Below are 23,535 nucleotides of genomic sequence, written 5' to 3'. Positions count from 1 at the left end.
CGATTTCAGGTTTTGGACCTGAGTCAGCCGGATGCTTCCAACGGCGGAAAGGAGGAAATCCAAGGAAACAGTCGGCGTTCAACTACGAACTCGGTTGAACTGACCCAAAGGTGTCGACAACAGGTAGGTCAACCAATGAGGAACACACAGTGTTCCGCACCGCATAACGACCACGACGCTCCATTTGATTTCTGTGCTCTTCCGTAGCATCGCTAGGGACACTGGGAGTTCAACTACCTGAACTACTCCAGGTAGGTAGCTATGTAAGGTAGTTCAGATGCCCGACCAATATGGTCGGGCCGATATAAAAAAAGGAAGCCTGATACTGAGGTTACACCCGCTGCTACAAAACTACCTACTCCCTTAAAAAAATTAATTCAACCTCAAGGACTTTCCGGACCCTTTATGCTGCACATGTCGACCACACCCATCATCCGCGTGTGATAATAGTCACACGTGGGGTGTTTAACCTGCGCCCGCAGCGAGCGGGATGTTACCATTGGCTGATCGAGGCTTGGCCGCCCGGATCTGTTTTCCTGGATCGTGCGTAACTACCGGACAGAGTTGACGAATTAAAAGTTCCGTTTCAGCGAAAAAGGGGGAGGAGGGGCATGTGCCCCTGAGCGATTCCTCCTCCAACCAATGGGATCGTCACGCTCTTACACATCGACCCGTCCTTGATGCGCGCCATCTTTTACACATTAACAAAATTCTTGCATATGGCTGAGCATGGCTTTTGAACTAGACCCTGAGGGCCTTTTCCCTGCCCGGCGCCGTAGCACAAAAGTGGTCCCGGGACACTGGTCTAGGGCCGTGACCACGCCGATAGAGCAGCCGAACGCCCACTACTACCTTCCGTAGATACATAGCACATCTCGCAGCAGGTCTGCTGCACATGGCAGCACCCGGCGGCACACGACAAGAGGAGGTGCGCATGTGCAAAATCAACGTTACATGTCGACGACTCGATATCTTTTTTTTTTTTTTTCACCGCATTTGGACAACAAAGAAAAAGGCTAGACGACGCCGCTATCTCGGCGAAATCGCCGCTAGGCAGCCGTTCTCGCGTACCTTGATGTACTAATGGTAGTGACCCAAGCATGGCGGATGCTACCTAGATATGACCAAACGTGGGGTAGAAGGACAATTCACGCGGGGCTGAGAACGTTATTGTAGGATTCGCCCGAACCCCGTCGATCCTGGCCGTTGACCGTTGTTGGCACTAGCTCTTGGGTCTAGAATCTTGGACTTACTGGCCTTGGCAATAACAAAATTGACAAGAGAGAAACCCCCGTCACGGGGTTTTGTTGCTTGATCACACAGCAATCTATACAGTAGATGGCGGATTATTTGCCACGGAACTAAACCAAAGCATTGCGAGCGGGTTAAGTTTATTGGTCTCTTTGCCGGCTCGCCATTGGCCGCCGTGCAGGACCCTGAGGCTCAAAGACCTGCTTGCATATTGCATCCCCCCCCCCTCCCTCCCCCTCCTTTCTCCCCGGAGCTCTTCTGAACACGGTAGCGGGCGGCATCGGCGACGGACCGATGTCCTCCCTTCGTTCAGATTTTGTCGGAGTCCTGCATCCTTCCATCGTACCATGCTCTATCACCGCAGAATGGCACCCAAAATTTCCCCTCTTCAAGTGAGCACGCCCTCCCCCTTCAAGTGACAAAAATGGCCGATGTCGCGAGAAACTAGGGCTCGATGCTGGGGTACTAGGTAGACCTAGACCGATCAGATGGTACCAAATTGGCAGGTTTCATTGGGTTCGGCCTTTCCCACGCCGGTTCCCTCTGGGTGTTGTATGAGAATGCCATGTGCTTTGCGTCTCGCCCACCTGCCCCCTCCTCTGACCTTACCCCCCCACCCCCTGTCATTCCGCAGCTCTATCTACGCATTTCACTCGGCGATTTCTGCTTGTGATTATTCACTATGGCCGTTTAAAAAGTATATTAAACAGCCTCAAAACCTTCACCATCCGCTCCTTTGTATTCTTCTCTCGTCTCTGCACCGACGTTCCTTCTCCATCAGAGAGACATATACATACACATTCCTTCGGCTGCATTCCGGCGGAATCTTCGATTCATCTTCTCCCTTCTTTGTATATACTTTGACGAGCTGTAAATATCCTCGCATACAGCCTTGTTATTCGCTGTCCTTTTTGCATTCTTGATTCTATTCTCCCACTTTTTGCTCGTTGTCTCCCGACGACGCAATGCACTTCACTTCGTACCTCTCGGTCCTGTCCGTCCTGGGCGCCAGCGGCGGCGTCCTGGCCTGGGCGCCCCCCAACTACGACGGGTACAGGCTGGTCTGGTCGGACGCGTTCCCGGGCGCGCCCGGGACGCTGCCCAACGAGAACAACTGGAACATCATCACGGGCAACCTGGGCGTCAACAACGAGCTCGAGGTCTACCAGCGGGACCCGCGCAACCTGCAGATGAGCGGCGGCAACACGCTGCAGATCGTCCCCTGGCTCGACGGCTCCACCTGGTCCTCGGGCCGGATCGAGTCCAAGTACACCTTCACGCCCCAGCCCGGCGGCCGCACCATGGCCGAGGCCCAGATCCGCTTCGGCTCCAACGACATCAGCACCAAGCAGGGCCTCTGGCCCGCCTTCTGGCTGCTCGGCGACTCCATCCGCCACGGCACCGGCTGGCCCGCGTGCGGCGAGCTCGACATTTTGGAGACCATCAACGGCCAGCTGACGGGCTACGGAACCGCCCACTGCACCGGTTCGTCACCCTAAGCATGTTTCTTTATAATATATGGACAGCAAAGAAACTGACTTGTATGGGTCCGGAACGGGGAACAGCCTGCAACGAACCCGTCGGTCGCGGTGGCTCGGTCTCCATCCCCAATCAGGACTTCCAGCGGTGGCGGATCGTCTGGGACCTCACCAACGGCGACTGGCGCGCCCAGACCATCACCTGGTTCATGAATGACCAGCAGTTCCACCAGCTCAGCGGTGCTACCATCGGAGACCAGGGCGTCTGGTCCACCCTGACCGCCAAGCCGCTCTTCTTCATCCTCAACATGGCCGTCGGCGGCAACTGGGTGAGTTCTTTGACCCTCTGCAAGAGAGAGAGACGAGGTGGTGTGGCTTGATGTGCTGACGAATCCGATCCGTCGTAGCCCGGCTATCCCAACGACAGGACCCAGGGTGGCTACGGAGCCATGATGGAGGTGGGCTATGTTGCTCATTACTCGACCTAGGGCGGCTGCTCAATACCCTATTAGCGCCCGTTGTTGCGCTCCGGGATCATCAATTCGCTTCATACCCCCCTTAACCCCTTGACGCATGCGTTTCTGTTCATGTATATATTTGATCTGCTTCATCTTGTGTTTTGCCGTTGGACTCGGTGTCGGAGGCAACTCACTCAACCATACCAGCATGTTGGCAATTTGACTTTGTGTTCTATGCTTTTTGATGTCGTTTTTGCGTGCTTAAGCTGCCTTGTACGTCATTGTTCCCTCAAAGGAAATGGCCAATGCGTTCAGCGAGCGCGCTTCGCTGTGAGGATAGCTCGTGGTTAGTGCTTAGTGCCTTTGAAGCTCATACGCTTCTGACATCTATCTAACTAGTCAAGCCTAGGAGATCTGACCCCGGCTTCACCTCTTCCACCCTCTCGACGAGGTTGTTTAATCATGTCTATGGTGTCTGAACGCGAGTGGTTTCAGGTCCTAGATGTTGTCGCCAATCAATCCAGAGAGAGGAAGACTCAGGCGTTGAGTCCGTACCTTCTTGCTTTCTGCAAGCTCCAAAGAGGCCGGGCTCCGAGGGGCTCAGCATCACGTTCGGCCCCTTAAGAATACAAGACATCACCTAGAGATAGCCAAGGGGCGGCCGGTCTACGAAAAGAATGAGAAGATACTGGACGGCCAGCAGAGAGGCGTGGTCGTTTCCATTGCGGTTTCGGGCATCATCCAAAGCGCCGGCATCGTCGAAAACGAGTTCTTTCTCAAATTCAGAGACGAGGATGTCGCCAGGGCCTGGGTGGATGAACTAATTAGGCATCTGGAAGGCCGCCTGGAAGAGCGACGGGAGCTTGAGCAAAGACCAGAGTCTGCTTGAACCTTGGCATGACAAATCGGGAACTCGACGAATTCTTAGGACCCGAAAATGGCGAGCGTGCCGAGACTGTCCGGCCGGGTGCAGAAACGCAAGAAGCCGAAAAGGAAGCTAATAAGCCCGCCATGGGATCACCGGGGACGGCTAGGCACAAATTGGCCACGAGGAAATTTCGATAAAAGAGATGAACATCAGACGGAGGATCAAACGTGATGTAATTAACGGGTTAATGAAATTATTGGCGAGGTCATTGCTGTACTTTCTCGTCGAATTTGCAAGAACGGCATGCTTATTATTAGGTAGATTGCATAAGATAAGTAGTGTTATTAGTATATCTAATACGGCTTGTGCTACCCGTGTTTTGTAATCAAAGATGGCCATATCGCCCCTCGTCCTATTGGTATTCTTCCCTAGACACCTTCTCCGGCGAGTCGATCTGCCGCTGGAATATGACCTCCTCCTGAGACGGAGGATCAACAGCAGCTCTCGCTGCATGAGCAACCGCAACAAGAACATCCGGCGCTCTGGCCACCGCGGAGCGTCATATCGGGCTGCGGCTCAGCGGTCTGCCATCGATTCGGCGGACAGTCAGTACTTTGTCGTCTTCTCGACTTGGTCTCGTCAAGGGAATTGCCCTTGGCCAGACAGCCAGACACGGAAATGAATGTCTGGAAACAAGAAGGGGGAAAGAGGTTAGACGCACCGGCTGCTGGTCAACGACAGCATTTGGGCCAACAGCCTGCATAGGAGGCTCTTTCTGAGGGGTACCGGGAACAGGCATTGTCGTGCAAACTTGCGGGTACGGCAAATAGATCCCAAGAATGACGGCTGCGGCACGACGCTTCTGGGCTGAGCTTGCGAATGTTAAGATTCAAAAGCCAACATTAGAGCACAGAGAACCACAGAGAACCACGAGATCACAAATAGATGGAGCTTGTGTGGTTTGATGGGCCCTAAATACCGGAGCTGAGCCGCGCGAGCGTGGCGGTTGAAACACGGTTGCGGCGCAGAACCACGGCCAACGGCGTCATGGTTTCCTGGACAAACAGCTGTGCCGTCACGTTTCACCGCCGCAATCGTCTCGGGTGGCATTATTTCCTACCGGGCACGGTACTCTCCCTGACTGTCGGGCAACCCCGTACAAGGGCAGCCGTGTTGCATGGGGGCGGCTGACCAGGGAAAATGGGAGCCTCAGATGCTCAGAATGAACCCTCGACTCTGGAAGTGACGCTTCTTGACCTTTGGTGCTAATTACGGAGTGCATCGAGCGAGGTTATTCAAGGACTTCTTAGCCTTTGCATTTACCATCTCGATGTGTCAAACTTCTAATTTGGATCTGGCCAGGATCTGGTAATTACTTAAGCTCGGTAGGGAATACCCTGATATTTACCGACTGTGAAGTAAAACTTGGTTGTCATTGGTGAGTGACCATCGGCCTGGCCTGCCCATTCTCAATACTCAGTTCGAGGTGATGTCTCAAAAAACCGATCCTCCACATCCACGGCTTGTCTATGGTTCATGTCCCTACATTCAGGGTAAGGTCTCCCTTCGCCAGTCTGGCATCATGCCGGTGCTTGTTATTCTCGCGGCGTTGGTTTAGCTTGTGCCTCCTGTGCCTCCAGTGCCTCCATGGTTGACAAGAACTAATGTCTTTCAAAGGCATGACCACATTGGACGACTGTTGGCGCCATTTTCATCGCCTTGCACCGAGGTCTTGATTTCTCCACATCTCTATGGGAGATTCCTGTCCGGGTTTTACGCACATGGAAATCTTCTGTGACGCTAACGGCTCGTTCCTAGCCGTTTCATTCAAATGGCCTAATTACCGTAGTTTGGGGGCGTTCTGGTCCGCATTTGTTCTCAAGACAAACCGAATCTCTGGGACAATGGTTCCAAACAAAAGAGGGCTATAGACGGAAGTCCAAATGTCCCACGGTTGGTCTGCGCGGTGGTCAAGGAGTCAGTGGAGGCGAGTAACAGGCAACGCTTGTGTGGATCGACGGCGAAGAGGAAGAGGCACAGCAACGGTCACTTCCGGCGGCCATAATACTAGGTTGTATTGGGTCCAGAACCTCTCCTAAAACAATATCTATAATAATATAAGATAACGAGAAGTAAGACAGAAACTCTAATGCATCATCCCTCACCAGTTTTTGCAGTTTATTAGGATGCACTATTACAGTAACCTCCCTGTCACGTTCAGTTCACTAAACAACTAACTATTGAGGACAACGACAATGGCAATAGCTTACTCCCTGGCGGAGAGATAAGCCTAGACAATTGTCTCTTTCTCTGGATACACTCATTTGCACCTGAAACTATGCCGGCAAACCGCTCGTAAGACTAGGAGGACAAGGTAAGGTTCCCTAGTTGATCATTTTGGTTTCTATTATTTGCTCCCTAACGACTCACGAGAACAGTAATATACAATTCCGTGTACAAAAACCATGGTATCTATCAAGTCCCAAAGTGCAATCCGTAAACCGTTTAGTTATGCTCTTAGTATTACCCACCATTGTCGTCGATCATCATCAATTGCCGACCCGTGGCTAACTTTGTGAACCAACCCACTCCCGTCCCCACACATCAGCGCCATATTCAAGCAAAATAACCTCCCCGCTTGCCCAGCCCATGTTCATTTCCTCTTTACCCACCGTGTAAGGGTAACAAAAGAAGATAAAATTAAACCCATCAAAAACCGAAGAAAAAAAAAAAAAAAGAGGGGCGGTTCTAATTCCCGCTCGTTAATATCATTAGGAGGAATTCTTATGCGTCCCACGCTCTAGAGCGCTTCCTCTCCTCCTCGTCATACTCCACCGTGACGGTGCTGGTCTTGGTGATGCCGTCGACCGGTCTCGGAGAGGCGGTCTTCGGCACGGTCATGGCCGCCGCCGGGGTCGCCACCGCCACCGCCGCCGCCGCCGCCGCCTCCTTCTGCGGGAGGATGCTCTCCTCGGAGCCGGCGACCGAGGGAGCCGCCGGGCAGAGGGAGCCGCTGCCGGGGCAGTCGGCGGTGCGGACGTCGGCGGTGTAGAGGTTGGCGGGCCCGCCGGCGTACATCTCGAACTCGGATCCGGCGATGACGACGGCGCCGCTGCGCCGGGCGGACGAGTTCCCGAGCTTCCTGGCCGACCGGCTGCCCGCCGAGGCTCCGCCGCCGCCGCCGCCGTCGCGCACGATGTAGTCCTTGAGGCGGGAGCCGTAGTAGTAGCGGCGGGCGGCCGAGGAGCCCTGCAAAATGGTCTTGAACAGCGGCTTGAGGCAGGGGATCGAGGCCGCGACGATGGCGATGTTGATCTCGACGGTCGTCCTGAAAAAGAAAAAGGAAAAGAACGAAAGGTCAGTTATCTCTGACGCGGGTGTGAAAGACAAAAAAAAAAAGGAACAAAAAAAAAAAGAACTCACCAGATGGTGATGTCGGCACTGTCCCACAAGAAATCATTGTGTTGGCCGTAAGATCCGAGGAAGGTGATCTTGACAATGGCAGAGGCGGCAGCAAAGATTCCCAGGGACAGGATGGCGGTGACGGCGGACTTGACCTTCCAGTTCATCTGCACGTTCCACAGCAGCGGGATGGGAAGGAGGGCGAAGATGACGTCGGTCAAAGCGGCGACACTCGAGTTGAAGAAAGCGGCGAACTTGAGCTGCGACGGCGGAATGCAGGTTCCCTCAACCGACGGGTCCCAGGTCAGGGCCAGCGGCCGGCATTGGAAGAGCACCGTCACTGGCAACGGGAGTTAGCAAACTCCCTCCAACTCAGAAGAAGGTATATACTCCGTATTATAGTAAAGGAGTTACGGGCGTGGCGGTTCGACATACGAAAGTTGCCGATGGCGGAGAGGACAGTGAAGATCATGGTGCCAATGATGAACCACTTGAGCCGGGAGGCCGGGGTGAGGCGCAGCAGAAAGAAGCCGACGCTCACTTTGGTCAGACACAGGGCGACGAGGCACAGGGGCTGAGTAACGAAGTTGAGATGCAGCCCCTTTGTGACGTTCTCTGGCGGGTCGATGTACTCTGTTGCGGACACAGAAACGTCAGCTACTAATTACGTCGGGGAGCCCGTAAAGCAGCAGCAAAGAGAGAAGAAGAAGGAAAAAGGTGGAAGGGGGAGGGAAGAAGAGATGATGGTAGTGGTAGTGATGTACAGAAGAATCGTGACTTACGCACATGGCGGCCCGCTCCGAGCTGGACCTCTGGGATGATGACCATCATCTCGACAAACATCACCGTCTGGACGTCACGTCAGTCTAGTTCGTCCTTTCACACACAACCCAAACACACAGCACACGAAGTTGCATGCATACCATGGCAGCGACGATGGTCCAGTCGTCAGCACCGACGCGCCGGACCATCTTTGCCCTCACGTAGAGGCGGAGGCAGACGACGACGAGGGAGAAGCCCACCAGGGCCCCGCAGACGGCGAGGATCTCAGGGCCCCTGTTCTCGTCCGGGGGCGTCTCGACGGTGTCGGCCATGGCGACGACGAGGGTTTGGTGCTCAAACGCCTCGTCAGTGGGAATTGAGGGGTTATTGTGAGCGTGTGTCGTCTTTATTTGTGCATAGGGCTGTCGGAGGAAGCGGAAAAAGGTAGGAAGAGATTGGAAAGTTAGAAAGAAAAACACGACCTTCCCATTCTCTGTCGACTGACTCTGTAGATCTCCCGTCCCCGTTCCCTGCGATTTCACGCGCGGGTCTGGAGAGCTGCAAACAATTCGAAACCCACCGAGCGCAGAATTTTGGTTGGCTTGGAGGGTGCTCCGTACGCAGGTCGAGAGAGAGCAAGCGGGTGCCCAGGGGTGCCAGGGACGCTGCGTGGTTGGGTAGCAACGGATGGATCTCCCGTCTCTAAAATAACGTTAGCATCTGGTCTACGGTTGCAGTTGTTCCGTATTTCTCTGTATGTGCGGATCCGTTCTGGACCTCGCCCCCCCCCCCCCCCCCCCCCCCAAAAAAAAAAAAAAAAAAAAAAACAAAAAAAGGCCCCTCGTTGACAGCTTGCCATCCACATCATTTGCCTTCGTCTCGGATTCTGAGTCGTCTTGCATCTCGAACCATGCGGTCCCTGTCAAGGGTCATAGTGGGCGCTGATGACATTTCGGGATCTTCGTGCATTGACTCGGGTTTCCAATCTGGGTATAGGACATCCATAAAGGTCCTTCCTGTACACTAGTGTACATATTCCCTATCTAACGTGACAAACCAGCCATGTACACCCCAACGGTCACCGAGGGACTTTGATCATCATCCACCATCCCAGATAGGTGACAGAGTCTCTCCGTGGATCTGGGCTCCCCTCGGGCCTTTCTCTTCCAGGAAGCTGCTCGCTAGTGTTTTCACTATTCAGGAGTGATCCATACATACGGAAGACTCCGTGTAGATCAGAGATTCGGCCGAGTTATTCCCTCAATGCACGAACACATAATACCAAGTAGGCTAGTGTACGTTTGGGCTCTACGGAGTAACTAATCCGTATACTAGTACGTGTTCGCAATCCGTCCACCGGTCAGTGAGGTGCTAGTGTAGTGTGCGTGGTCTGCCGGGCTCCGGGATTCGATCTCATTTAGTTAGAGAGCAGGGGACAGGGGCGGGAATGGCTCACAACCGGTGAATCCGGTTCAGCTCTGCGCCGCTGCTGCTGAACCCGCCCACTAGTTAACTACACGTACTTGTACAAGCACGGAGTACGGATCCGTACACTCGCCCGAGGTGCTCCTTGCCCTTGCCCCTTGTTGATTCCATGGATGGTCCGCAATGCGGGTTGCTCTTGGTGTGGGGACGCCATCCGCCAAGCGCTAGTTAGATCCTTCGGTGTATTCTCTACCCGCGCTCCACGTTTGGACTGTTTGATACGCAGTGTACACAGTACATACGGAGGTTACAACATACATAGACATGGAACAGGGCGGAGATAGGTCGGATCGCCCCTTGATTGGACCGCGCCCGAATTTGCCTCGGCGGTTCCCCCGTGTTTGCTCGCTGCAATAACTACACCAAGATAAGTAATGATCTAACGTTACCGGGAGCTGGAACTTTCTTCTCGGTTACGTCGGCCGGGTCGGCTATATAGATCGAACACTAGCGTGCAAGGTTAATACTACCTGTCACGATAGAGGGCGTTTATACTGTGTTATTGTACGTCTACTCTGTATATCTGTACAGTACTTGGATCCAGGATGTACTGTTATTACGTACTCCGTACACTACTAATAGCATGTTGGTATGCCACGAATGCCACGGACTACACACATATATATATGATATATGCGTTAAAGTACTACACTGCACGTTAGGTGTTGTTGTGTTATTGTATACTGTGGTAGGGAGACACAGTTAACCCCCCTGCCTAGGTACCGACAGGGCTCTATCGGAAAAACTTCTTTTGCCTCTATCACCAGTTTTTCCTGCCTGCGCCCGCCTGTCAGGCCCCCTGTTGATACCCAGACAGGGGGTCTAACTTACCCATCATACCTAACAGTACACTAGTACTCCGTACCTATGCCTGCAAATTTTTACCTGCGTCTGCGAAACTAACCCTTCGTTCTTTATTTTTTTTTAGACCGCACAAATAATAATCCGAATCATGGGCGGCAAATTGCAACTGCCGACGGCAAAGCACACCACTGCGAACCCAGGCCGGGACCCAAGACTGCGGTAACCCCTGCTCACTTGGGTTGGAGGAACGACCTACCGGATTGAGCATCCAGAGCCGAAACCACAGGCTCGCGGGGTAGCGGGTCCCTTCCCCTCCCGCTCAGCACAGGATCCGACCTCCCACAGGAACTTTGACACACAGACAGCACATCGCTTAAGTTGTGGCCCGTACTAACTACAACACAGTGCTGTGATGCTAGGTAGACAAGGTAGTATTCCAAAATCCTAGTGCGGTTTTCCAAATAGTGCACATTTGAAGCGCTATTACCCCATCCAAACCACTAAATTATTATGCCTTGACCATTTGTTTTCCGCTCTTCTGCTCCGACAATGCCCCCTTTTTGATTTTATTTTTCTGAGGGGGGTGGTTTATTTTTATCTTTATTTTTCCCACCGATCCCGCACGCCGAGAGCGATCGACACTGCTTGCCCCAGACGTGCAAACCCCGGCGATCATTCATCAATGAAGCCCGCCGCGCTGCTCGGAGCGGCCCTCGCGGCCGTGGCCTTCCCCGCGGCCGCCCGCGCCCGCTGTTCTTCCGCCACCCCGCCTCCCGCCCCTGTCGGCGATGACCTCACCGAGCCCAAGGAGCTGACGGACCTCTTCGAGAAGGCCAAGAAGGCCGTCATCGAGCGCCTCCAGGAGGACGAGAAGGCCCTGCGCGCCCGCGACGAGGCGCCTCGCTGCACCGCCGATAAGCTCATCTTTCGCCGCGAGTAGTACGTTCATGATGCCTCCTAGTCCCTTTATAATACACAAACACCGAATATTCCCGCTCTTTAATTCGTGTTTTCTTTTCTTTCTTTTTTTTTTTTGGTTCTTCTCTTCAATCATGCCCGTGTTTTATACAGAGGCATCATGAACCGTGCCCCCCCCCCCCTTCTTGACATGAGAGTGTTTGCTGACAGGCCGACTTTGTTTCGTCGTCGTCGTCGTCGTCGTTGTCCACAGCGGGTCTCTGTCCAAGGATGAGCGTCTCGCGTACGTCAACGCGGTCAAGTGCCTGCAGAGCAAGCCGCCGCGGACGCCGGCGAGCGTGGCGCCCGGGGCGCGGTCGCGGTTCGACGACTTTGTGGTGGTGCACATCCAGCAGACGCTCGACATCCACTACTCGGGCATCTTCCAGGCGTGGCACCGCTGGTTCGTGTACCAGTACGAGAAGGCGCTGCGGGACGAGTGCGGCTACACGGGCTACCAGCCGTATTGGGACTGGCCCAAGTACGCGAGCGCGCCCCAGGACTCGCCCCTGTTCAACGGCGACCCGTACAGCCTGGGCGGCAACGGCGAGTACGTGCCCCACGACGGGCCCGTCATCGTGCCGCCCGAGGGCGTCAGCGGCGGCAACATCTCGCTCCCGGCCGGCGTCGGCGGCGGCTTCGTCAGGACCGGGCCCTTCGCCAACATGACGGTCAACCTGGGCCCCGTCGGCGGCCTCGCCGACACCGCCCCGGGCCCCCAGGGCGGCCTCGGCTACAACCCGCGCGGGCTCAAGCGCGACCTGGGCGGGGCCATGAACACGCGCTACGCCAACTACACCACCGTCCTGCGCCTGCTGAGCCAGCCCGACGTCGACGCCTTCCGCACCGTCTCCGAGGGCGTCCCCTACACGGTCGAGATCGGCCCCCACGGCGGCATCCACTACACCATCGGCGGCGACCCGGGCGGCGACCTCTTCACCTCCCCCGGCGACCCGGCCTTCTGGGTCCACCACGCCCAGATGGACCGCGTCTGGGCCACCTGGCAGGCCCTCGGCCTCCTCCCCCCCGCCGACGGCGGCGACCCCGACCCGGCCCGCCGCTACACCGACCTCGGCAAGGGCGACTACGCCCACCGCACCTGGCAGAACTCCCCGCCCTCCCCCTTTGCCGAGCTGTCCGACGTCATCGACATGGGCTACGCCGCCCCCTCCACCACCATCGGCGCCGTCATGTCCACCACCCAAGGCGAGCTGTGCTACTTTTATCTCTGAATCGAGAGTGGACGGGGGCAGCCAGGAGAGGAGAAAGAAGGAAAGGACATTCGCGCTTAATTAATCAACAATACCGAGCATGTTAATTCTGTGATTCTCAAATCCTACTTATAAGGGAATTGGAGGGGGAGCTTGTGTGAGCGCTAATTAATTATTAAAAGCGATCCAGTTGACCAGCGTTGGGTTGAAGTTTTTTTGGATAATTAATTAACCCAAGCTGCGCCCCCTTCCTTCTGTTTACTTCCTTCTTGTATCGTCCTTTTTTTTTGAGACCGTTCCCATCAAAGGGGACGCTTAATATATATTATATTACTCATTTCAAGCTTTATGATGCACATGATCAAGTAGGAGTCCACGCGGATGCGAATCCGATTCCAGATTCCCTGGCCCGCCGTCCCGGATCCATGGACTCCCGATCCGGTCTTTAAAAAACAAGACTCCCCATACCTAGATACCTTAATTTACCCCCCTGCTGCCCCCAAGATCTCCGCATCCCTAGTCTCACCCAATTACAGCCTTGCCCATATTACCCATACCCATAGCCGTACTCGCATCTTTGCGCTTCCGACCCCTATTCCCATTCCCGTCCCCGTCCCCATAGGCAAGAGATATCGGAGAAAAGGAGGCGAAGGTGCCGAAGAGATAGCCATCTGCCCCAGCCGCCGGCGCTTCGACGCGCCGCTGCCGCCGCCGCTGCTGCTATTATTGTTGGCGGCGATGGTGGTAGTACCATCACTGACGCCGGGCATCCCGACAACAGCAGCGGGAGACGAGGAGGCACAGGACGTCGGGAAGGGCTTCTAGGCTCGTAGTGGCCGTCTCAGAAGGCCCTGGCTCGCATGCAGGTAGCGGCCAGTGAGGGGTCCATGGAACGCCACACCTGCTATCCGAGTGCAGCATATATATACTCTACTCCACCCCCTTGACACCGGGGGACGATGATGCAGCAGGTCGGGGGCGGAGCGGACGGCGGCCGGGGTCGGGACGGAGAAAGTGGCGAAAACAGCGGCGGCGCCCTCGCCAAGGGTGCGCACGATGACGCGCCTCCAGGCCCCCCGTCCGGGGAAGCAGCTGGTGGAAGCTGCCCCTGATCCTGACCGGGTTCGGGGAGCAGGCGCGGACTGATGGCGTCTGGTCCGTCTCAGGGGCCCAAGGGCCCCAAGACTGCGTGGAGTTGGGCGAACGGACGCGGCCTAGTTATTGTCCTTTGTCGACGGAACGGCCGACACCGCCCTTCCCCATGACCACCTCGCAATGGGCAGCGCGAAGAGGCTGCCATGCAAAGAACCCTTGTTTGTTTGACTATTAGAAATTATATCATACATGAACGTCTCTCTAAACGTTACTCCAAAACGGGGGGGGTATAATAAAACCATGACCAATTCACCATGATGACTGTGTGGAAAAAAGGAGTCCCAGAAATCAACAAAGCCCGAGCCCGTGGTGGTGGCGGACCGCTTAATTATTATTACTTCCCCTGTCCGACCGTGTTTCTCCTCGCCCTCTCGTGCTCTCTCTTGGTCGCCCCCGTGACCCGCGACCATTCCTCCCACTCCCTGCTGATCTCCATGAGCACGCTGCCCATGACCTGGGCGCTCGCCATCAGACCGTGGCCCTCGCCCTCGAGCACCCGCACCTCGCACCGGCGCATCGTCTTGCCGAGCCACCGCACGTTCTCCACCGGCACCCGCGTGTCCCGGCTGCCGTGGTGGATCACGACCGGCCTGGTGATGTCGACGTAGCGGAAGCCGATGGTGTGCCGCCGCTCTAGGCACACCAGCAGATCGACGGCAGGGTTGGCGCCCGTCGTCGCGAGCTGCCAGATCGCGTGCGTCAGGCGGTTGTCATACAGCTCCTGCCGCTCGCGGTCCTCGATCTGCGCACTCGCCGGGAGGATGGGATCCTCCGACTCCCGCCGCGGGTTGGACCCCTGCCGGGACACGCTAGGGCGGAAGTGGCGGTGGCCGATGCCGTGCGTCTGGGGCGCGCCGGCAGCGGCGTTCGGCCCCTCGGGACCCCCCCCGTTTGCATCCTCGTCGGCCGCTGCTGGAATGGTGGAGTATTTGCTATTCACGTTATCGGGGTTTAGGTTCTCCTTGTTCTCAAGCGCTGCATGGAACATGCCCTTCGGCTGATCCTTGTTATCCCTGGTCCCGGCCCCGTTGCCCCTCTTGTCTCGCTTGACCCGCTTCTGCTTTGGCAGCGAGCTGGTGATGCTTGAGCTGGTTGCCGTCATGAAACTGCTGTTGGCGGCTTTGAGAATCGGTGTCGGGAGGGCTCTTAATATCCTCTGGCTAGTGGGGATGGCGTTCGTCGGTGGCAACGGCGTCTTGTCGCTGGCTCCGACTACGTTCATCTGAGACGGCGGTATCCAGGGCGCGAGTAGATGTATCCTGCCCCGAATGTGTTGGGGCATGCGGAGAGCGGTCGCCAGCGCATAGATGGCACCGGCGGAGTGTGCAAGGATAGAGAACTTGGTGATCTTGAGTGCTTGACAAATGGCATACACGTCATCTGGCGATACTAGTCAGTCAGAGCTCTGCAATGAAGAAGGAAAGGGGGGGAAGGGGGGGGGGGGGGGGGTGGCCGGTGTGAACAGAGAGATGAAGTGATGGGGACATACCGGGCCAACTTAGAGGCGTTGCGGTGCCCTCGGCATACGGCTCACTGTCGCCGACTCCAGGACGATCGGGGGTTATCAGACGCAGCTTGAGAGTCAGGGCCAACTCGTCGTAGAAAGCGGTGATGTATCTTGTTAGGCCCATGCCGACGCAGCAGAAGACGGCGCTCCCGTTCGGGTCCCCAACCTCGCTAAAGCTGACGATCCGACCGCTCTGAGGGTGCCTGATCTTCTGGCTCAGCCGCGGGCTGCATAGATACTTTTCCACCGCTTCGTCGATACTGTCGGCGCTCCGCGGCCGCTCATAGGCCACGTGTGGCTGGTCGCTGTGCCTGTTGTTCCCTGTCGCAGTGCCCTGTTCTGCGCTATCCGGCGTCGGGCTTGGTGCCCCCGACAGCCGCCTGAGCTTAGAGCTGCTTCGCTTTTTCTTGTCCGACGTCCCCCCTCCTTCACTCGCGTAGCCACCAAACGGATCGGGGGTGTGCCGGCCGGACCGCCGCCGGTACTCGGCGCTAGCTTCCCGATCCCGACGGCGCCCCTGGGCGACAGCAGGGGAAGGGGCGCCGTCGTCGAGGTCAATGTCCGGAAACATGCCGGCCGCGGGTGTGGATGGGCTCGTGGCGGAGACGCGTCGATTGTTCGGAGAAGCCGGGTCCGGCGGCAAGCTAACAGTGAGACTCAAAGGATCGAGTCCCCCGCGGTTCTTGGAGCTCCGCCGATTGGTCGAGTCGCCTCGCCAGCCCGAATTCCCGTTAGGTTGTTCCTCGAGCTCCGGGATCGCACCGTAACCGCCGCTCTCGCTATCCCGTTTCGACGTTCGAGATGCTCTAGCTGATGATCTCTTCTTCCTCCCTAGCGATGAATCCCTGGCGGGTATCAGCCGAGGGTCTGCAAAGGCATCGATCGGACCACCATCTAGCCCAAGGGAAAAGTCTCCCGCCGGCTCCTCATCGATGACAGAGTCCGCGGACAGCGGATCGAGACGCGGCGTCGTGGGCCCGCTGGCCGCGCTGAGTCTCTTGCCGGTTCCTCCTCCCGTACCGATGCTGGCTCGCTTCTTGTCGGCCTCCTTCTCTCGCAGCCTCTCCTTGCTGGTCATGTACATAAGGCCGCGCTGGTTCCGACCACCTTTCTTTCCCCAGCTGTCGTGCGATTGTTGGTTCTTGAGGCCGTGTCCTTCGGCCGCGGGCGAGAGAGGTTCCTGGCTACGCTCGATGCTGAGCTTGCCGATGCTCTCGGCGCCGGACGTTATCGATCCTTTGCTCGACGGGCGGGACAGGGCGCCGCTGCTCCGGCGCGAGAGGATGCCTCTGAAGCCGGACGAATCGCGGGCGCTCGGGCTCTTGGGGGACCTAGGGCCGGTCACGGGCGACAGGCCGCTGGGTGGTTTGGACGTCCGAACGACCGGGGCGCTGGCTGGAAGATCCTCTAGGGGCACATCCTCTTCCTCCAGCTCCTTGAGCGACGGCTTCGAGTAGGCACCGTAGTCGACACCAAACGAGCCACCGGCGGGCGAGCTCACGGGCGACAGAGAGACGGGGCTGCCCACGCCTATAGGGCTGAGGTATGAGGGGCCGTCGAAGTGATTGCTCACCGGCCTGGAGATGGTGGACAGGGACGTGATGAGGGACGAGATGACCTCGGGGGACGCGGGCGGCAGGGGGCCGACTTGGTCGTCTTCTTGATCCCGGCGGTGGCGGTCGGCGTGCCGCTCGCGATTTCGGCTAGTCCAGTCGGCGAAGACGTCGTCGTAGTCTCGGTCGCGCCTCGGCCTGGCGGCTTTGGCAGGGTAAGAAGAAGAAGAATCACGCAGGCGGCGGTCGGGAGATTGGTTGCCGGACCGGACACGTTCGCGCTCACTAGATCTGCGAGGAATGGGTGGCGGGGCGGCCGAAAGGGAGAACTGATCCATTATGGCGGGAAGGCCGGCGCCTGCGGCGCGGATCGACTCGGCTGGGTGCAGTCGCTAACCGGTTTAATCGGAAGAGTCCAGTTGGCAGATGTCTCCCAGGGGTTGCTAGCCGACACGTGCGTATCCAAGTTTCAGTCAGGGCGGTTCAGGATTGCCGGCTCTGTCTCGTTGTGCATGCAGCACAAAAGCAAACTCTTGGAATTGGTCGAGACCGGGTCCTGCAGGTGCAAACTTGCATGCAGGAAGGACCGGGCGGCGTCGAGAACGACTCCCTGCAAATCCAGATTTCAGTGCCTAGTGCAGACAAATAACTATGGCAGAGAAGGCGGATTGGCAAAAGCCACGGGCTAGATCTCAGCGCGTCCGACAGGTTTCGAGCACAAGACGAACGACGCCGGCCGTCGCATGCGGCAAGCGGCAAGCGACGAGCGAGGCGACTCAGTTGTCAGCAGACGATGTGCTCAGCCGGATTCCGAGTGAAACCGAGTGGAGAACTAGGTGCGCCACGCAGCAGCACCAAGGTGTTAACGTTAGCTGTTTGCTGAGGGAGAAGCCGCCAAAGTTGTCCCTTCGGGCGAGCGACGAGTAAAAGCAGCGGAAGCGGTCGGCAATGTGGAGTTCAGATCTGAGGCACTCAATGTACTCCGTACCCCATGCACTAAGCTTTTGCGGGTTCTATTGGGCCGTGCCAGATTCGTGGAATCTGTCGATTTGCGCCGTCAAAGAAACCTCGGGTCTGCTAAAGGCCCAAGGCAAGGTTGCCGTCGTTGATCAACCCACATCTGCTCACCAGGAGCAGCTGACTCTCGGCTTATCGAATTCGCAGCAGAGAACTGTGAGAAGCCTCGGACTGCTCCGTAGCCCAGAGGGAGGTGAGGTGCGCTTTGACCTTTGATGAGGGTGGTGGCCCATGCTCTGAACCCCTGAATTACAACCCGCAGGAAAAGTAACTAACCCGCTGCATTGCCCAAATTAGATCACCAAATCTCTAATCCGTATGTTAGTTACTCCGTACTGCGTGCGAGAGAAAGCTTGCTCTGTAATCCGTACTTCGGACGACCCTCCAGGGCAGGACAAGACAATGCGCACGCTACCCTATAGATTTCGATATAACCTCTAGAGTCACCTGGAAGCAAGGGTAAAGTCTTTATTGTCGCATTTGCTAAGTCTCACGAGCCTTGTTACGAGCGATTCACAGGGCATTTCGCCTAAAGGCCCCGGACCTGCGCACCCCCGTGGAAATAAATGCCCTGCGATGTCCTGCCTAGTTCGGACTTGTGCGCAACCTGCAAATGCAGCGTCTCCGCAGAGTGGAGGCAGCGCAGTGCAGGGTAACTATGTACTGTACGTCCGTACAATGAACACAACGACCAACCAGCAAACGCAGTCTCTGGTGTCAACAGCGCCAGACAGCCGCATTTCTAGTCGTAACACACGTGACGGCTTGGTCAGTTACTCCGTACTGCTTGGTTTACAAAAGGAGAGAATTGGCCAGGGTTAGGGGTCTGTCGATTCTGGCCCTTTGGCCCATCCTCCCCACCTCCTTTCGCCGCCCAACTGTACTGCGACGCACCGACTGCGACAACCGTGTCAACCTAAAGGCCGTTACCATGGCTGCAATCACGTCAAACGACTTTGTCTCCTGGGATGACTTCGTCAGAATCCGCAACTCTCAAGATGAACAACTCGGACGAGAGTTTGGCGCTATTCGCCAGAGACTCGACGGCGTGGAGCAGAGACTCGACGGCGTAGAGCAGAGACTCTACGGCGTGGAGCAGACTGTCGCAGCCGAATTCGGCATGTTCCGCGACTTCCTCGTCGAGGTCCAACTAGACTCCCGGCGCACCGCAGCCCGCCTCCAGAACTATATGCTGAAGCATTCGTACCTACCGATCTCACCCGTTCCTGCCTACGACCCACTCAAAGGCATCATCAATCCAGACCCCGCCCTATTTCCTGGCAGCGTCGGGGCTTTCTATAAGTTATTGCACCCATCAAACGACGCCGAGATACAGATGCTATCGTATCTCATTTCGTTCTACGACATTCAACTCTTTACGCCGCAGGACGAGGACGAGACACGACCGGAAGCCAGCGATTTTGAGAGAGCCATCGAAAGGTTAGAGGTGATCCTTGGTTTGAATGGGGACAACTTCTCCAAGTTCAAGGAACCACTCGCCGCGGGTCACGGGGCCGAAGGACGCCAGCCAAGGCTCGAGCAACGCCCGAATATACCAGTCGTACACAAGAGTCGCCTCTCGGAAGAGTTTTCTAATAATACCAGGTTGGAATGGAGGGTTCGGACTCGCTCAACGCCATCATCGCAGCGCCCAACCATCTGGAATCTGTGGAAGGCTATGGAAGCAGAGAAACTTGCAGAACAAGAGCCGCCAGGCAGCGATGCCTCAGCTTCAACCAGACCTTTCACAAACCCCCGGGAACCCTAGCGGCCCCTCTCAAGACAAAGGTGCCTTTTTTGTTCTGCATGGATAAGGCTATATCCCCTGGTTCGCTCTTTTTTTCCCTTCACGTCCCTTGCCCTTTCAAGTCCTATGCGCCCCTACCTTACATTAGCTAGTCGTTCGACATGGCTTCTAGTTGGCGGTCTTTTAATGGTCTTCTCCGTAGGTGATGGTTTTGGTCTTTAACTTATTGGAAAGGAGGAATCCTTTTTTTTCCCCAAAGTTACTCGAGATAGTGCCGGAGGTCGCGATATCACGCCGTAACCTAGGGACAATTTACTTTGAAGCTATCTACAAACTATCGTCATTGCTCTACTCTATGTCCGAGCTCTCTTCGCCTCCCTTTCTAATAGACCATCGTCGTGCCCCTACTTAGCTACCGTACTAGATGGAAGTACCCAGCACACCGCAGATATCCGCCCATTCCGTCTAGAGCCAGGGTCGACGACGAAACCGTCTATTCCCAAAAAAAAAAAAAAAAAAAAAAAAAAAAAAAAAAAAAAAAAAAAAAAAAACCTCTATGTGTATCCCAAGTCCACGCCGCTTCTGCATCTGCATTGCAGCATAGGGTATGTAATGCACGCCTGACAAGCAAGGCCCTGAGCCCGGCCGGTCACTCCCATCCCTTCTTTGCCCTCAGCCATGCCACAGTCTCCATGCCCGCCTTCACCCTCAGTCCAAACCGAGCGTCCAGCACGAAGCCCTCCCACTTGGAGACCTTATCGAGATATTGCCGGCATTCATCAGCTTTCTGTCTCCGGAAAGCCTGGATTTCGTCGACAGTGCCCTTGGGCCAGCTTTCCCGATCGCAGACATCCATCCAGGCCACCGCAGCCACCTCGTAGTGAGCCGCAGCCAAGCAGTAGTCGTCTCTCGTGTGACCCTTAAACAAGGACCTACACAAGAAAAAGGGATATTAGAATATGCAAGTCAGAGCCGAGGAGAAGGATATATATATATATATATATATAATACTCACTTGTCCATTGTCAACAGGGGCTCGACCAAGGCCTTGGCCTCGGCGCCCTTGCCCAGGTGCCTCAAGAGCGCGCATTCGGCCAGCAAGGCGATGGCATCCTCGTCCTTTTCCTCCCGAAACTTGGCCACTTTGTCCGCCGGCGCCGTGCAGCGCTCCCATGCCAGCAGGGTCCTCGCCCTCTCGAGATGCTTGGTCCCCATCCGCTTGCTGCCGTTCCAGAGGTAGATCATCTCCATCGCCGGGCTGACCGCCACCGCGTCTGCGAGGTCGACCCCGGCCGCCTTGGCGCGCTCCTCCCACTTGAGCAGCTTGCGGCTCACAAACACCTCGAACGGCAGCTGCCTCGCCATGAACCGCTTCTTGCCGGCCACCGTGGGCGCCTTGCGCAGGTACTCCTCGGCCGCCTTCTTGTGCTTCTGTGCCTCCGTCAGGAGGACGCTCCTCTCGGCCGCCGCGTCCCCCCCGGCCGGAAGCGCTGCCACCTTGTGGAAGGCGTCGCGGTACATCTCGATCTCGGCGCAGCCGGCGATGTAGTAATAGAGAGCGTGGCTCCAGGTGTTGAGCTCGACGCAGCGCAAAAAGTTGTCGCGCATGGCCGGCCAGTCGAGCACGTACATGGAGCTCATGCTCAGCTCGAAATTGTTGAGCGCCGTGATCTGCCGCATCCTGCTGTCCATGTTGGCCGACAGCCGCTCGATCGCCTCGTCCAGCTGCCGCCCGTTGGCCAGCATCCGCGCCTCCTCCAGCCGCCAGAGCCGCGACTCCGGGTACCGCTCGCGCATGGCCGCGAGGAGAGCGGCGCATCTCTCTCGGGGGTAGCCGACTGCCTCGAAGTCGCTCTCGCTCTCGCTACTGTTACTACTGTTACTACTGGTGCTGCTGGTGCTGCTGGTGCTGGTGCCGCTGTTGGAGGAAGCACCGTTGCTGCCGCCCGAATGGGAGGATGAGGTGGAAGAGTCGTCGACGTCGTATTCGGGAGGCAGGATGTCGGCCATCCCGAGGAACGTGTTGTAGTAGTTGAGAAGGACGAGCGCGGCCATGGCTCCGTTGATGTTGGGGAACTTGGTAGACTGCCAGAGCATCTTCAACCCCCTGTCGCGGTCGCCCTTGAAACCAATGACGGACAACAGGCGGGAGAAGGCCGGAGGTACCATTGAAAGAATGAGTAGGAGGATACCGAAGCACATGTTTGCGCCGCTGTGGACAAAAATCTCGATCGAGGACTTGAAGAGAGATTTGTCCGCACCGGCCGTGTTGAGCTGGTCCAGCGCGATGCTACTAGGGGTTAGTTTTCCGTCTCCCTTCGGGTTTTGAGAGACCGGCAGCAACAGTGGACTTGATCGGGAACTCTCATCGGCGGCTAGCTTCTTCAGCTTTTCGTCGAGGAGTGTCATATCTTGTGACGCTGCATCTTGAGCCTCGGGAGTCTGTGACACCTTAACCGTCCCCGATGATCCGTGGTCACCGGTACCACGATCCTTGGCTGTTGGTGTTCCCTCGAGCTCATCACACACAGGGCCGTCGGGTAGACCGGAAACCGTGTCGTCAGAAGAGCTGTTTCTTGTCGGAGGAGAAGACGATGTTGCGCCGTCCTGTCCAATGGAGCGCAAATACCGCGCCTCGGCCTCCACGATACCTTCGAGGGTAAGATAGGCTTTTCGCAACTTGTAGAACCCCTTGATGGCCTCGGTCAAGCTTTCGTGCATGACTCCCACCACGGCGTTCATCAACTGCGCTTCGGCATTTACGAGAGCGAATTCAGAGCCCGGTGGGTAAATCCTGCCGACGCTCCCGTCCGCCTCTTTCTGCGCCTTTTTTGTGTCGTCCCACGCCCTGCTTTCTGTCTCGTTCAGGCGCCTCGCTGCCTCGGCCATGATGTCCTTTTCGAAACCGAGAATGCTCCGAATAAATGTCGAGACGCCCATGCCGAGTTTGTGGAAGGTGGACGAGTCCTCGCGGGGGCGCAGCAGAGCTTCCGCTCCGTCGATATCATCGTTCATGATGAGTCCGGCGGCGGTCATGGCATCTTCGAGGTCGCTGGTTTCTTGCCTCTCCGAGGAGACCCGTGGTTTTGTCTTGCCATTGAGGGAAGAGGTGCTCCCAGTGGGGCTCTGCTGACCGGGAGTTGTCGCTTTCGAGGAGGGCTTGGAACTCGGTGTGGCTGAAGACCCACGGAACCATGACCGGAGCGCCGACATTGTGTCTGATGGTTCAGGTTGCCGCGACGCGCGGCTTACCGGTCAGGATCAGGGAGGGTGGCGACGAGTGGCAATGGGAAGTGCAATCGAAGACTTGAAAGGCATGAAGCGGGGACTGCAGGAGTAAAAAAAAAAAAGAAAATTAGGTCCAGAAGACTTGGGAAGTGGGCGAGATGAAGAATAAATGTCGCGACTCTAGACGCCCGCCGGCAAAGCCGGTCGCGAGAGGGCGAGAAACGGCTTGGTCAACCTGACCGTTAGCTTCGAGTTCGGCCTTATAGCAACCCTACCCTTGCCTTCGCGCCTCGTTCTTGCCGAGCAAGGAAGGCGAGAACGCCAACAATCCCCGCCAAAGAAGCTGGTTATCGGGGACAGCGGCTCTGTTTACGTCCGAATTGGAGACAGGAAAAGGGAGACAAGTTTGCGAAGATCCGAGAATAAAGTCCATCTACATTTTCTTCAGCCAGATTTAGTTTGGTCCCCGACAATAACGCGATCAAGTCCTTAGTGTCATAGGTACCTTATATCAGGTGTCAGCCAAGCTTTCAGCCTGGGGCTTGGCGAGCGGTACACCCTTCACGGTCGTTGGCGCTTATTAAAGTAATCCGTACATCTGTATTCCGTATGCATGTTGGAACATGTTTCTGTGCCTTTAAAAGAAATGGCA

The 23,535-nt window shown here is 56.4% G+C and overlaps 7 protein-coding genes across 7 annotated transcripts; 4 read left to right on the top strand and 3 right to left on the bottom strand.

Moving 5' to 3' along the window:
* The first annotated feature begins 1,881 nt into the window (after positions 1–1,881).
* P884DRAFT_223523 (glycoside hydrolase family 16 protein) lies at positions 1,882–3,457 on the top strand. The gene is made up of 3 exons (XM_069439564.1): positions 1,882–2,736; positions 2,817–3,058; positions 3,137–3,457. The coding sequence occupies exons 1-3, from the start codon at positions 2,217–2,219 to the stop codon at positions 3,215–3,217; spliced, it is 843 nt and encodes a 280-aa protein (XP_069297964.1). The 5' UTR covers positions 1,882–2,216; the 3' UTR covers positions 3,218–3,457.
* Positions 3,458–4,355: 898 nt separating this feature from the next.
* P884DRAFT_259424 (uncharacterized protein) lies at positions 4,356–4,968 on the top strand. Its single transcript, XM_069441344.1, has 2 exons — positions 4,356–4,639; positions 4,777–4,968. Exons 1-2 carry the CDS (start codon positions 4,447–4,449, stop codon positions 4,818–4,820), a joined length of 237 nt encoding a protein of 78 aa, XP_069297963.1. The 5' UTR covers positions 4,356–4,446; the 3' UTR covers positions 4,821–4,968.
* A 2,506-nt stretch (positions 4,969–7,474) lies between these two features.
* P884DRAFT_199321 (uncharacterized protein) lies at positions 7,475–8,551 on the bottom strand (the record flags this gene model as incomplete). The annotated part of the gene is made up of 4 exons (XM_069438224.1): positions 7,475–7,797; positions 7,893–8,090; positions 8,240–8,306; positions 8,381–8,551. 4 exons carry the CDS (start codon positions 8,549–8,551, stop codon positions 7,475–7,477), a joined length of 759 nt encoding a protein of 252 aa, XP_069297962.1.
* A 2,392-nt stretch (positions 8,552–10,943) lies between these two features.
* P884DRAFT_329594 (tyrosinase-like protein) lies at positions 10,944–13,031 on the top strand. Its single transcript, XM_069445639.1, has 2 exons — positions 10,944–11,447; positions 11,680–13,031. The coding sequence occupies exons 1-2, from the start codon at positions 11,191–11,193 to the stop codon at positions 12,695–12,697; spliced, it is 1,275 nt and encodes a 424-aa protein (XP_069297961.1). The 5' UTR covers positions 10,944–11,190; the 3' UTR covers positions 12,698–13,031.
* A 958-nt stretch (positions 13,032–13,989) lies between these two features.
* Positions 13,990–17,698, bottom strand: P884DRAFT_223516 (uncharacterized protein). Its single transcript, XM_069439563.1, has 2 exons — positions 15,321–17,698; positions 13,990–15,211 (listed from the first exon to the last, which is right to left on the bottom strand). Exons 1-2 carry the CDS (start codon positions 17,227–17,229, stop codon positions 14,166–14,168), a joined length of 2,955 nt encoding a protein of 984 aa, XP_069297960.1. The 5' UTR covers positions 17,230–17,698; the 3' UTR covers positions 13,990–14,165.
* A 923-nt stretch (positions 17,699–18,621) lies between these two features.
* On the top strand, positions 18,622–20,103 carry P884DRAFT_259414 (uncharacterized protein). Its single transcript, XM_069441343.1, has one exon. The coding sequence runs from the start codon at positions 18,840–18,842 to the stop codon at positions 19,674–19,676; it is 837 nt and encodes a 278-aa protein (XP_069297959.1). The 5' UTR covers positions 18,622–18,839; the 3' UTR covers positions 19,677–20,103.
* Positions 20,104–20,304: 201 nt separating this feature from the next.
* On the bottom strand, positions 20,305–22,868 carry P884DRAFT_199538 (uncharacterized protein; the record flags this gene model as incomplete). Its single annotated transcript, XM_069438239.1, has 2 exons — positions 20,305–20,587; positions 20,671–22,868. The coding sequence occupies 2 exons, from the start codon at positions 22,866–22,868 to the stop codon at positions 20,305–20,307; spliced, it is 2,481 nt and encodes an 826-aa protein (XP_069297958.1).
* Between the last annotated feature and the right edge of the window lie 667 nt (positions 22,869–23,535).

This window comes from Thermothelomyces heterothallicus (genome assembly GCF_042370625.1).
Source record: "Thermothelomyces heterothallicus CBS 202.75 unplaced genomic scaffold P884_scaffold_10, whole genome shotgun sequence".
NCBI lineage: Eukaryota > Fungi > Ascomycota > Sordariomycetes > Sordariales > Chaetomiaceae > Thermothelomyces > Thermothelomyces heterothallicus.
This window is presented reverse-complemented; position numbering and strand designations above follow the sequence as displayed.

Coding starts and splice junctions, on each gene's coding strand:
- P884DRAFT_223523 (XM_069439564.1), top strand. CDS start 2,217: ATGCACTTCACTTCGTACCTCTCGGTCCTGTCCGTCCTGGGCGCCAGC. Junction 2,737..2,816: donor CGGAACCGCCCACTGCACCG/GTTCGTCACCCT, acceptor AACGGGGAACAG/CCTGCAACGAACCCGTCGGT. Junction 3,059..3,136: donor TGGCCGTCGGCGGCAACTGG/GTGAGTTCTTTG, acceptor GATCCGTCGTAG/CCCGGCTATCCCAACGACAG.
- P884DRAFT_259424 (XM_069441344.1), top strand. CDS start 4,447: ATGGCCATATCGCCCCTCGTCCTATTGGTATTCTTCCCTAGACACCTT. Junction 4,640..4,776: donor TCGGGCTGCGGCTCAGCGGT/CTGCCATCGATT, acceptor GGTTAGACGCAC/CGGCTGCTGGTCAACGACAG.
- P884DRAFT_329594 (XM_069445639.1), top strand. CDS start 11,191: ATGAAGCCCGCCGCGCTGCTCGGAGCGGCCCTCGCGGCCGTGGCCTTC. Junction 11,448..11,679: donor CTCATCTTTCGCCGCGAGTA/GTACGTTCATGA, acceptor CGTTGTCCACAG/CGGGTCTCTGTCCAAGGATG.
- P884DRAFT_223516 (XM_069439563.1), bottom strand. CDS start 17,229: ATGGATCAGTTCTCCCTTTCGGCCGCCCCGCCACCCATTCCTCGCAGA. Junction 15,212..15,320: donor AACGCCTCTAAGTTGGCCCG/GTATGTCCCCAT, acceptor TAGTATCGCCAG/ATGACGTGTATGCCATTTGT.
- P884DRAFT_259414 (XM_069441343.1), top strand. CDS start 18,840: ATGGCTGCAATCACGTCAAACGACTTTGTCTCCTGGGATGACTTCGTC.